The sequence below is a fragment of the Anoplophora glabripennis genome, unplaced genomic scaffold (assembly GCF_000390285.2).
Source record: "Anoplophora glabripennis isolate ALB-LARVAE unplaced genomic scaffold, Agla_2.0 scaffold188, whole genome shotgun sequence".
In the NCBI taxonomy this organism is placed as follows: domain Eukaryota; kingdom Metazoa; phylum Arthropoda; class Insecta; order Coleoptera; family Cerambycidae; genus Anoplophora; species Anoplophora glabripennis.
In genome coordinates, this window is record NW_019416300.1 from 369,940 (window position 1) to 383,515 (window position 13,576).

At 33.4% G+C, this 13,576-nt stretch overlaps 1 protein-coding gene across 8 annotated transcripts in view; it reads right to left on the minus strand.

The window, feature by feature from the left end:
• Positions 1 to 13,576, minus strand: part of LOC108906027 (bcl-2-related ovarian killer protein homolog A) — a 28,779-nt gene that overhangs the window by 3,494 nt on the left and 11,709 nt on the right. For 5 of the 8 annotated variants that reach the window (XM_018709167.2, XM_018709162.1, XM_018709164.1 and 2 more), the window contains 3 exons: positions 4,102 to 4,306; positions 1,756 to 1,946; positions 1,086 to 1,384 (listed from right to left, as the gene is read on the minus strand). In XM_018709167.2, the coding sequence (XP_018564683.1) occupies positions 1,086 to 1,384; positions 1,756 to 1,946; positions 4,102 to 4,283 (672 nt within the window). In that variant the 5' untranslated portion in view covers positions 4,284 to 4,306. Of the gene's footprint in view, positions 1 to 1,085; positions 1,385 to 1,755; positions 1,947 to 4,101; positions 4,310 to 13,576 lie in introns of all 8 variants that reach the window. The other 3 variants (XM_018709168.2, XM_018709169.1, XM_018709165.1) reach the window with 1 other exon arrangement.

Consider the following 13,576-nt stretch of genomic DNA (forward strand, 5'->3'; position numbering starts at 1 on the left):
ACGATTAAAATATGGTAACAAATGTCAACTATGTTAAAAGTGACAGGCGCCTACTTTTTGAATACGTCAAATTTAACACCTAGCGGTGAGTAAACTCCCTTTGCATTTTGTAAATTTATTAGAAAACTAATCATTTTACATAAAAAATGCAAGAGACAAAAAAATTTCTAAATTCAATGGTCTTTCTAAAAATCTTATGATATTTGCTGTATCTTTGCAGAAAAATTTTTTTTGGCAAAAAATAGGATACAGGGTGATAAAAAAACACCCTTCTGCTTTCTCGATTTTATTCATATCCGCATTATTTATTGATTTCCTAAAGCTGATTAGCCCCTGAAAATTTCATTAAGTTTTCTTTTTCCAACAAAGAGTTACGTCATAAAAACTACTTTTATAGTTGCACCTTTGAAGGTCTGTAACTTCAAAATGGTGCGTTTAAGAGGTTATGTTTATTAGAGTTTTTAGTCATATTTTTTTATGTACTATCACCACCCAAAGTTTGTAACATACTTTACGGGACACCCTGTATATGGAACCAAAAACCATGAACTTCTGTATAATACACCAAAGAGCCATCGTCTTCTATATTGAAGAACATTTGGTACTCCTTCCTGGTACTAACAATATTCGACTCTTTAGCAGTCAAAAATCCACCGTATTTTTTGGAAGTCCTATTTTTCTTATCAGATCATTCAAATATTTATGATTTTAGATCTGAACGTTTTGTTTTACCTGCCGGTAGTATTCGTCCTCACTTCCATCTGTTTCAGTCTGAGTCTTCCGTTTTTACTTCAACATTGTCTCTGTTCTGAAATCCCTCTTCCTCGGACTCGGCTATAACAATCAATCAATCACTGCTGGTCTTCATCAGTGAAGGAACACTTAGGCATAGTATTTTGTACACTGTTACAGGTCGTTCGAGTGCAAAAGAGTACATTACAACCATAAAAAATAGTTGGAGAGACTAAACTGGGACTTATTATTTCTGACTCTTTTTCTTATATAGGAGGAACCAAGAAACTTAACCAGTGTCAAATTTTCTGAATTTGTTACTAATTTTTCTCGAAAAAAATTATCTCCCTTACCCATCCCCCATTGAAGTTGACCCATTCGGCCATCTTATCCTCCAGCAGCTCCGTCATGTCATCCAGGATGCTGGGTAGCTGCTCGTGGTGGCTGTACCGCACGCAGTCGACGGCGAGGGCACCGGCCACGGTGAAGACGGCCACCACCTTGCCCCAGGTGGGTTCGCGCAAGAGGTAGTGCCCCACCGCGAGGAGGATGCCGGAGACGCCGTTTCCATGCAGGAAACCCGTCTGTCTCGTCACGTTGGTGTACAGTTTGGGGTACATTCGCTCCAGTTCCAAACAGGCACATTGCAGACCTGAATAAAGTTAAATTACAATATACAGTGTAATTATAAGTAGGGGTCAGTATTTTAAGGGTAATACCAATTTGAAATTATTTCTCTTAAATCAAATATTAATCTAGTCACGAATAGTTTCCGGACTTGTATCAAAAAATCATGTCACTGTCGTCTCAGGGTGTGAAAATTGGACCAGGTTAGAATTAATGAGTGATCAGGCCTATTCAGCTTAAAAAAGGTTAATTTATTACCCGCACCATTTTTTTTGTCAGAGAAAATTAACAGACCTACTTGGTTCTATCCTACTTTTCATAATTTAGTATTCTCTTTAAGTATGTGCACAGGCTTGCAATAATTGACGGAAAAAATTGAATACCAAAAATTATTACCTGGAAAAACATCTCTGACGACAGTCCCACAACCGGGCATGGTTCCCACGGCGCTTCGCACCCTGGTTAAGCCGAGTTTTCTGTTGAAGACGCCAGCCCGTTTCAACCTCGTCCTTATATACAGGCTGCACAACGCACGACCTACCGCCACTACTTCCTCGGGAGGGTTAGCACCTGCAGCACTTCTCCATCTATAAATCAAGAAAATCGGCCAGTAACAAACACTGAACATTCTGTATATTATTTTTTTCTTTATCATACAAATCCAATCATTTTCTTAATGCAATATGCAATAAATATAATATGTATATTTGGATACGTTGAAAGAGCTGGTCAATTTTTTTCTAAGTTCTATAAAAACACACTTCGATATACATATTTACAAAGTGTTTTATTGAGCCTCTAAATATGTCCAAGTATCTCGAAACTACAACTACGAAATATTCTGAAGGACCAGAAAGATTCCGAAACACCTCGAAATTTATTAAAACAGATTCACGATGCTTCAAACCAGTTACAGGCCACTCCAGAATAAAGTGAAATTCCTCAAAGTAGCCTTAGAATCTTAAAAAATCTGTAAAATATATTTGAAAATACATTGAAACGAGTCCTGACAGCATCAAAGATGATCAAAACGTTTTTAGACTACCAAATATGCGTCAAAGTAATTTCATAATTTAAATGTCAAAGAACTAAAGGTCACACCAAAGATGAAAGACCAATGGTGGAAGGTCAAACCAGAGGAGGGGGGCAAAAGCCAATGGTCAATGAACAAAAGTCAGAGTTTAATGGTCGAAGGTCAAATATCAATAACCAGAGATCAAATGTCAACAACAGAAGATATGAATAGACCGACCGGTCAAAGATCAAAATTCAATCTCAAAAGTTAAAATATTTTGAATTATTTTTAAGTATGCCAGTCATTTAAGTATTTTTGGAATAGGTATTTTGAAAATTTCAAAGTATTTCGACGTATTTAGTGATCCCAGAAATTTTTGACCAAGTTTTTTTCTACGTAGGTAGTTCTAATGCGATTTTGACATATTTAATATACTTTGAAGTTGGTTTAATATATTCCAAAAGATCTCACAGAGAACTTGAAAAATGTTTATTCTTATTTTATCCATTCTAATAATTTTTGAAGCAGTTTCGAAGCATTTTGACCCATATTAGAGCTGTTCTGATTTATCTTTTAATATTCTAAAATTGATTCGATAAATTTGGAATATTTCGAAGCTATTTTGATGCAACCTGAAATTATTATAACCTAACCTAATCAAAGGCGGGTTTCCCTTAAACAGGAACAGTGGGCTAAATTAAAATAGGGGTCTAGTCTAAGGTAAAAGGGTCTATCCAATCAGCAGAGCAACCTTAGACAATTAGATAACTCAAGACAAGTTCGAACTTTGGGAATGTCAAAAAAATTGAATTGCCCTTGAAATTAACTTTTTGCTTGTCCTTTATACAGAGTGTTCTACAAGCTTTGACAGATGGTAGCTGAACTAAATTCAAACATTTTTGCTCATAATGAACATAGGTCCGATTTGTTTTTGTTTAGAAGTTATAAGCATTTATTTTAAAAAATATAATTTCACATTTCAATCAAAGTAGCCTGATAAATAAAAATGATAGTTGCTATAACAATTGCTAATTATTATTATTTGTGTTTTGTTTATTAAACGAAAACGAATCTGACAAATGTATGTTCTTATAAGAAAAAATATTTCAAATTAACCCAGTTATCTGTCAAAGTTTGTCATAGAGTGTATAAAATACCCTGTATATGTCTCTGACCTCTGATCTATATTGTATAAATATGTAAAAAACTTACCCTTCTAGATGTAGTCCCTTAAAACGAGTTTCTAACATTTTCGAATAGGTACATAATTTAGGACAATTTTATTGTAGATGACTTCAAGAATATATCTAACGATTCTGTTGTAGGTAAACAAAAATAATTCCACTTCATTCAAGATTCAATTTAAAAATCATGTACCTATATATTATGTTGTAATAAATTCGATCCAACTTTTGAAAAAATAATGACTAGGTAAAGGTGGTGTGTAGGTACTAGACTGTAGGTTACCATTTTCTTAAATATTAGTTTCAATTGGCATTAATGAGCTTTTTGTTCATGTAAAAAAATGTAACATAGATAGGCAAGTTGATCGAAAACCGGCAATAAAGAAACAAAAAGGACAGGTCCGTATTCTATATTAACTATTAATGAATGAAAACATATTTTTTCTTTTCCTTTTGCCTAACTTCTGACTTAATATTGTTTGATCACAACAAATTATGACGCACTACTTATTAACCAATCGATATTTAACAATGACGCCTCACCCTATTGTGGTAGAAAGCTTCCTGGAAACGGCATCTCCAACATTGCTGAACCTCCTTCTAAAAGCAGCATGTTCGGAGATGTTGGGCGGTACAGAAAGGGCGACTGGTATGCTCAACTTCCTCTTAGGCCGTATCGGCCCGGGAAATTTTCGGTCACCCAGCCCCCCATGGTTCAACTCCATGATTTCGGCTTCCTGTTTGTCATCTACTGAAACAAACGAGATAAAATGAGTGCTACATATATGGCGAACAATGTAGTGAAATCACAGTATATGTAAACCAGAGAATTCGGATCCTGCACAATTAGCCTAAAATAATGAAAAAATGAGCGAACTTTTTCACTCTTAAGATTTTTTTATAGAAAAATGTAGGTATTGAGGTGAGAAAATTGTCGTACTATCACCCCCTGTATTTACGGGAGGTCTTTCTGAAAAACCTTGTATATTTGATATTTCGCGATTTTTGACAAAAAACTGACAATATCTTAACGAAGATGCATTTTTTCGAAGAAAAGTTTCAAATAAAAGTTGTTCAAAATTAAATTTCCTACAAAATTGCTCTTATTTCGATTTTCCCAATAGTTTTCCTGTATATTTTTTGAATGAAGTACAGATTATGTGAAAATTTAAGTTTTAGATCCAAAATAATGGTCAATTTATTTTTATATAACAAAAGTGAATGAGAGTAAAGAAAATTGTGGAAAATTCTTGGAAAATCTTATATAGTTTTCCGAGGTTTGAATATTTATGAGCATCAAACGTATCATTTTATAGATTCTCGAGGATGTACATTACAAATTAATTATCAGCTTTTTTATATTTTCCAGAAAAATATGTTTTCTTTGAAATTTGGAATATAATGAAATTGAAGATTTAAATTTAATGACAATAGGGAAGGAATTTTCTGGAGTTGCAAAGGTATAATAAAAAAAATATATATCAATAATTTTTTTTTATTTATTTATAATTAAAAAACAACTTTTTTATTTGATATTTTTAACAATTTTTTATGGACTTCCATATCTAGGTTTCTTATGTAAAACTGCTTAATCGTTGTCGCAAAACTGTCTAACAGCTAATAACATTTTGCTACTTTTCAGTACAGTATTTGTTTTATAATCAAAGAAACCTCCCCTTCCAAAGCTTCAGTGCGTTTAATTCCCGCCAATTAGGGAGCGTGTTTAAACTGAAACGCGTGTTTTTTATGATTCCTTATACGGTCTAAAAATAACCGTTTCTATAGTTTTTTTTTTCAAAAATAGGGAGCAATTCTCTAGGTAACGCTAATTTTAGAAACTAATTGGAATAGCAATATTACAATCAATATATGATAATATAAAATCTTTTTTTCTGGGGTGGGTACCGGACTGCTCCCCCTTGCTACACCCATGAATGTGACCCAAGGATATTTATAATACATAAATATCCTTGAATGTGACCAAAGTGCTGTCAACAGAATTAAACTGTTGCTTTACTTACATATGCTGTGGTGAAACTACCTGATGCCGGTACTGTCCAGGAAACATTATGGATTGCCGCGACATCTAACGGCGAGTAGCTGATATTAAATTTGGTTAAACTGTTATAGAAGTCTAAACTCTAAATCGCTCACATTTGTTCATTGTAATTTGGTGGCTTATCTATTTGGCTTGGTATAATGAGGCAATTAATATGGAGTGGAGCGTTTAAATATTTATTTTGGTGCATATTCTTACAGATAAGGCCAAACAAATATTATGCTTCCGATTTTTACCGCGTTGAAAACAAAAGAGTCTAGACAAGTAAAAATAACGTAATTGTATAGGAAACAGCACAAGTAATTTTAATATGAGTACATACTTTTATTATTTCTTGAATCCTTAAAATTGACATGCAGTCGTTGTTACAGAGACCAAAATAAAAGCCGAGGAAAAAAATATTAGACTTGACTTGTAGGTACCAATATTGCAGGCAACTGGTTTTTCCTATAAGTATGGGTTATCAGTGATAAACTTAATTAATATAATCAATGAAAAAATGAAATATATCACACTTATTGCTAAGAATATTGACACCACTATTAAACTAAATAACTTTTGGGTGGTGTATTCAAAATATTGTAGAAAAGCTTTTACTTGCTTTTATACCCTTCTGTAGACAGTTTTGTATTAGGTACTAAGAAATGACTACCGTTAACAAAACGAACAATAGATATCTTTACGATATTTGCGCTAAGAAAATATTATTTGTTTGATTCTGAAATAATGTATACATATCTCCCATGCAATTTTGAAATATTTAATTAATAAATGTATATCCACGTTTCTACTTTACTTCTCCACCTTCAGACTTTAAAATATAATTTAAAACGCATTGCTTCAACACTAGAATATTAAAATTTATTTAAATGTTTCATATTTTGATGTGGTAGTGATTTTAATTTCAAAATATCGCATGATTCGATTTTTAAACTTTAATTACCCAATTTAAATTTCATTTTCGTGAGTGAATACGGCCTTAAAACAATTTTTAATAGATACGTGTATAACTTTATGGTCGTCGGAGAATAACAAATGAAAAATGTGGTATCGTAATGGTTATTACTTTCCCAATATGCACTTAAAATGTCGTTAAAGTTTTATTGAAAATAGCAGCATTAATCTTCCTCTTCGCATGGAAGAAGTTGTACTGGGTGGTCGCTTCTTGACAAAATTTAATTGAAATGATAACGCTTACAATAAAAAACTGTAATTTGAAAATCTATTGTTATTTGAATTAAATAAATAAATAAATAAATAAATGTCGGAAATATGGTGCTTTTCTGAACTTAAGATTCTGATTTCTTCTGCATTCTTGTTCAGAAAAGTTAAGCTTAGCAATTAGCACAAATACCTACATACAAAACATTTTTCTGATTGACATTAATAAACCAAATTAACCTTTTTCTATTTTAAAAAATTAAAAATTTCATATAAATTGTAATTGTTTACACAAACAAAATTGATCGAATCACTTTTAAAGTACATCGAAATAAGGCAAGATACATCAAAATAGTATTAGAAATACGTCGAAAACTTTCAAAAAATTTTTTAAGGATGTCAAAAGCTGAACATTAAATAAATTGGAAATATATTGAAAACTTCAAATTACCTGGAAATACCTTGAAATATTTGAAAAATTACAAAATATCTACTAATAGATAAATGAAATAGACTTCTGAGTTTGGAAACCAATATTAAGAAAACGTATGAGCGAAAAAATTTTAATAAATTTTTCAGATTATTGTTTATTGTTATTTACTACCTGTTACTATTTTTTTAAGAACGCAATATTTAACGCAATAGACAGCCAGCTTCTGTTTCGCTTAAAAATTAAAAAAAGGAGAGGTTTTGAGACAAATAACCTTCACAGTAAATAGCTTGACTTATCGTCAGTAATTTAGTAACCGTGGTTCTTTCAACATTTTCATTAATAACTATAAAATGGGATAACGAAATGTATGAACCCCGAAAAAATATCACTGTAGAATATCACGACCATTTGGCATGCCCAATGATGTAAGCCCTACAGCGTAACCTATATTCCAAATTTCAGCTAAATATCTCAAAAACTGTGGGAGCTATAGAGAAAAAACTAAAAAAATCTTAAAATTTCAACACCCTGTAGATCGGTAACAAAGCGTTTGCGGACCTATGTTTATATGAACTTTTAGTCATGAAATCAGCCAAAGAATTACCCCCTCCTTTATGTACATGATATTTAGGAACACCCTGTATATGGTCTAAATTTTAAATTTCTTCGCACCTACGTTTTCTTAATATCGGTTTCCAAACTCAAGTGTCTATTTCAATTATTTCGGGGGCCAAAGGTCAATGATTCGTAGAGTCAATTGTCAATGACTCCAGAATGAAAGGTTACCCTGACTCTTTGAAGTATTTACAGGATATTTATATTTCAAAGTATTTCCAGGTATTTTGAAATATTTTGAGATATTTCGAGGTATTTGGACCTTTCTCGAAGGGTTTTCTATACTTGTACTAAAGTATTTCAAAGTTTTTTTTTAAGTATTTTGGAACACATATGTATTTTGTGATTTCTTTGATATTTACATGTTTGTAAAAGTTTCCTATGCATTTCTAATACTATTTTGATGTATTGTGCCATATTTGAAATATTTTGAGTGTTCTTGTCAGCTATTTTGAGGAATTTGTATGCTATTTGAAGCGACCTTGACGTATTTTTGTATTCTGAATCAGTTTTGAGAGAATTTAATGTTTTCTGGTGTCATTTCTATATACTTTGCGCAAGCTGTTAGATAATTTTTTAATTATTTTGAAGCTGTTTTGAAGCATAGTGATAATCTTGAAATTATTATGCACATTAAAGCATTAAGATGCATCAAAACAGCTAAATAATAATAAAATTCAAAATTCGTCAAACACTAATTAATACGCCATTAATAGAGCATTCAATCAATGATTTTGTGACAAAAATACTAGTACCAAACGAATTGTGCCATCATATAAAAGGCAGTGTGTAGATATATGCTCAAATGTTTCCTACTCAAATTTACCATTAATTAATTTTTTATATACTTTTTTTTTAGTTTTTTGCTTATAAAACTTAAACTAACGAAGCAATCTGACTGCTATAAGGAGAGAATTTGTAGAGAATCGAAATACGAATAAAATGAGAGGTCGATCGATCCGATCGGATCATTAGAAACGAAGAAAACCCTGAAAAATCGGAAAATTTAGCGGCTTCTTTTTAAATCACTATTCCGCCATTTTTCAAGTTGTAGAGCTGAGTCTATGTACAAAAATAGTGAATTATATGTACTTTAAGTGTGCACAAAGCAGGGACTGTCTTTTATAGGACACAGTTCGTTTGGACTACTATAAACGATCACCCTGTACGAATAAAAGTGCCAAACTGTCTTCTTAATCTCTGAATTCGCAGTGGATTCACATTAGTCCACATAATTAGCATTCGGGTCACAAAACACCGATACTGTATCAATCAAAGTTTCACTACACGATGCGCCCCTTACTTCCAAATATCACAAGTGGCCGTTTCACCTGAACCCACGAATTGGGACGAACAAGCACTCCGTCACGATTTTGATATAGTTAAAAACCTATAAATGTCAATCCATTAACACCTCACGTCACTAACGTTTCTAACAACCACAGAAATGCCATCCGCGACAGTGCTGGCCTTAGTGACGTTCATATTCTCGAAACAAGTGACATGCGACGTGTCGGAGGTGCTCGGTTACAACTACCTCCCTCCCCAGCCACCCCCTGTGCAGTTCGACGAGCCTTCCACCCCTTCTAATACGTACCTACCCCCGATTTTCCAAGACGAGGTCTTCCCTGCTGCTCCAGTTCCAAGTTACTTACCCCCGGAGTTTTACCCGCCCCTAGGTACGCCTCCTAGTGGCCTCAACGACGAAGATACGGTGGTTGTTCCATCCCCTGTACCTGTATCACTTTATCAGTCGCCTATGCCTCAAATGAAGATCTTGAACATGTCCTGCGTGTTAGACACATCCTTCAGGACTAGTTTTAAGTTAGACAGAACGGGTACAACTTTTCCAACACCCGTTGTGGACAATGGGGTGGAAAGTTGTATGCGATTCGACCCTTCAAATACTTTTTCCATTGATGTGGAAGGGAGGAAGAAGCTTTCGGAGTGTGGTGTTAGGCGGTGTGCCTCAGGGAAGTCATCGAGGGCCAATATGTGTGTGATGGTCAGAATGCCTGTTGTCAGAGGTATTAAGTTGCCTGAAGATGGTCTAGTAACTCTACAGTGTACTCCTCAGGATGCTGTTGTGTCTCACACTAAGCATATCAGTTTGAGTCCAACGTAAGTAACTACTTCCTGTCATAAATTTAAGTTTTGTTGATGTAATATTAGGAACGCATTACTAACTTTCTAACTGAAAATATTGACTAAATTTCTGGAAATAGTTTCAATGAAAGTTTCATAAGCGTTGCTATTATATTCCGCACGATACGTATTATAATTAACGATTTGTATATAAACTTTTTATTCTGTCGTCGCCGTATTTTAAGTCCCTTTGTTTTATCGTGTGGTTGATTTATTGTTACAGTTTGAATTAATAGTTTCATATAAATATGATTTATCAACAGATGTTAAATCTCCATCAATTCAATCTTTGTGAAAAATCAAAAATATTACTTCCTACATACACTAGGATTTGAATTCCTGGATCTAGCGTACGACGTAGTTATTTTATTTACAGGATAAAGCGTATCACATTCATAAGATTAGCTATATTTTTATTCATATGTCTGGTATCCGTTTTTCGAGATTTCGTGTATCTAATGGCGGAAATTAAATGACATTCAGTGAAAATATTAAGCAAAAAAGTGTTGAAATTTCAAAGCAAATATTGACATAATGTCAAGAAACGACGAACAGCGCTTTTAGAATCGTATTATTGTCAACACATAAATGTTACTATTTCCATTTTAAGACAAATTGTACCGTTTTTGTTTTTGATTAGTTTGACACATCGATTGTCTACTTTATTTAAGTAAACTGATATTTTTAGCACCTGGCCACCCGCCCACTAAATACTATTTATTGTACTTTTAGAAGGACAATACAACATGTACCATTTGCTCAATGCGACACATATCACAGAATAGAAACAGGATAGCAGATGGAAGTTTTATAAGATGGGTATATTTTTAACAAAAATATATTTGTTTTTTTTTATACAAGAATAAAGCAACCTGTTAAATATATGCTAGGAAAATTTAATATACCTTTTATCGCGATGAAAAGATGAAGAAAAAAAATATTTGGCTTACAAATAATTTGTAGCAATCTCCATCTCTGCCCCATATACAGGCTGTTTTATAAAAAACGCCCCAACCTGTAACTCTGTTAATAATTGTTCTTTCTATTTAAAAAAACAAAAGACTGTTGTTAATGGCTTGACAAATACTACAATCGAGCACTGATTTAAATTTTTTTTGGCGATTTTCAATTGTTTTTTCTTAAATGTCAAGTTATTATTTTTCTTGGCCTGTTCGATAGAGTATTTTTTTCTGCACTCAACGATATATTACAACTTGATATTTGTTAAATATTTTATGGAAAAAATATTTTTTTACAAAATTTATTAGAGAAACGCTATGTCTAAAGTAACGACAACAAAGCAAAACAAATAAATACGAGATCAACAACAAAACAAAAATGTAACAATAATAACCTTACAAAAATATATATACAAATATGAATATTTTTGTCTACATTTCGATGTTTTTTTTTTTAATTTGTGCATTATACAGATAATTTATACTAACTGTCTACCACATACGATGACAATACTGTGCAGTACCGAAATAATTCAATAGTAATAATCCTTTGCAGCACTAGCAGCAAAGGCAGATCCGCAAACAATGCTGTTGTAGCCGGAGGCGGCGGTCAAAGAAATTTTGACAGCAGGATACTTCTATTAAGAAAATCTGGGAAATTCGATCAACCCCTGCAACCAGGCAGCGTCGTCCTTTTAGGGGAGGAGTTGGTGTTAAGAGCAGTAGTGCAAGATGGAGATGGTAAGTAATGAAATCGGAATAAATTAAATTTTTCTCAACTTTGACCGAAATACTTTTCCGGAAATACATATTTCGGAAACAAATTTTTCTAGAACTTTTGACTTTTAGTCACCTTTGGATCGTTGCTGGTCGGTTATTGGCCTTTGACTCTAGGCTACTGATCTTTATTCTCCGGTTACTAACTGGCCTCCGCTCATTGACATAACCTCTGCATATTGACATTTTGTCTACAAATGTTAATGTTAATGACCTATCAATCTGGAACTTTTGACGGTCTCTGATTTTTGGTCTCCTGTCCAGTGACAGGTCAGTACCTTTGGTCCCCAGACATTGACTTTTGTTCTTCAAACATTAACCTTTAGTCATTGACCTTCGATCATTGACCTTTAGCCTCCAACCATTGACTTTATATTTAAATTTTAGTCCTTGAAACATAGTTTATGCATACCAAAGTTATTTTGACGTACATTGTTGTGCTTTAAAGACGTTTTAACAGATTTTTGGCCTTTTTAATTCTGTTTCGTTTCCGTCTTAGATTCTACTGATGGATACTGCAATTGCTATTATGTATTTTAAGGAGACTTAGAGGAATTCCGTTTTATTCTGAAGTTGTCCTTTGCGTATTATGAAGCTGTATCGATATATTTCAAATTTTCGACGTATTTCACCTGTTTTGAATCAACGCAATTGTGTTTGCTCTTTAATAAGTGTCCTGTGACAATTAACCAGCAATATTACATTTTAAACAAATGAGTGTGCTGATGAGGGAAACAATCAACTCTTCCTTGACATCCGTTAATTGCTTTACACAGTAATGAATATCGATTAGAGCTTGCCATGACAATTAATTAAAATGCAATGCAACATCAAGGCACTCCGAAGTTAAGCAGACTAGAGTTATTGTTATACGGTTTTAATTGATTCAATTGTTTCTGATTTCACTGTTCGATGTACAGGCAGACGCGAAAGTGATGTGATGAAATAGGAAGAAAATATCATGTCAAATTGTACATTTTTAAAATTGCAAACATCTAAATAATAAAATTAATATTGGATCGGTATTAGTATGGTGGCAATGTATATCAGAACGAAAAATGCATAGAAAAAAAACAAAACTACTACTAGAAATAAATAATTTCAGACAATAACGAAGTGAATTGTTAATAAAACTCGCCATTTTTACTGAACATTTTAATTAAAGTGGCATATTTATTTTTTTAAGGTTGGAAATTTAGCCGTTTGGGTCCTGTAACGGTGCGCAGTCCCAGTTCTCAAAAATCGGTGACTCTGGTGGAGGAAAATGGGTGTAGAAGCCCTGGTATGCGAAGCATATGCCCATACCAACCCCGCCAGCTATCTCCTTTGGACACGCTTTTGCATTTCAGGGCGTTCCTTTTCCAGGATTCGTCCAGGGGGCAGGACATGCTGCTGAGCGTTAGGATGCTGGGGTGCATACACTCACAGGACTGTTACCAGGTAAGAACTAATGTTGAATAGCGAGATTCTATACAAAGACAAGTTCTACGAACGGATCTAGTGGCGTATACGAGTAGTACGTCGAGCGGCTTGCATTTGTTTCACGTGTTATTTAAACATGTTTTCAATTCTTTTATATGTTTATTTAATTATTGATACACTGTTCTACAGATGTAAAAACCCAAATAAGGAGGATAGAGACAAGAAACATTAAAAAACTACGATGGATAAAAGTACAATAAAACAAAAAAGTATTATAATAGCTTTGTTCCTAGTGCATTACAAACAGTTTCCAACAGTCCGACGCAATCGCATTTGATTCGAAACAATGAATTTTGAACCTTATGTAAGCATTACATCCATATGCGCATGCGTCTGACTGTTGGAAACTGTTTTGGATTCTACTAGGAACAAAGCTAATGCTACTCT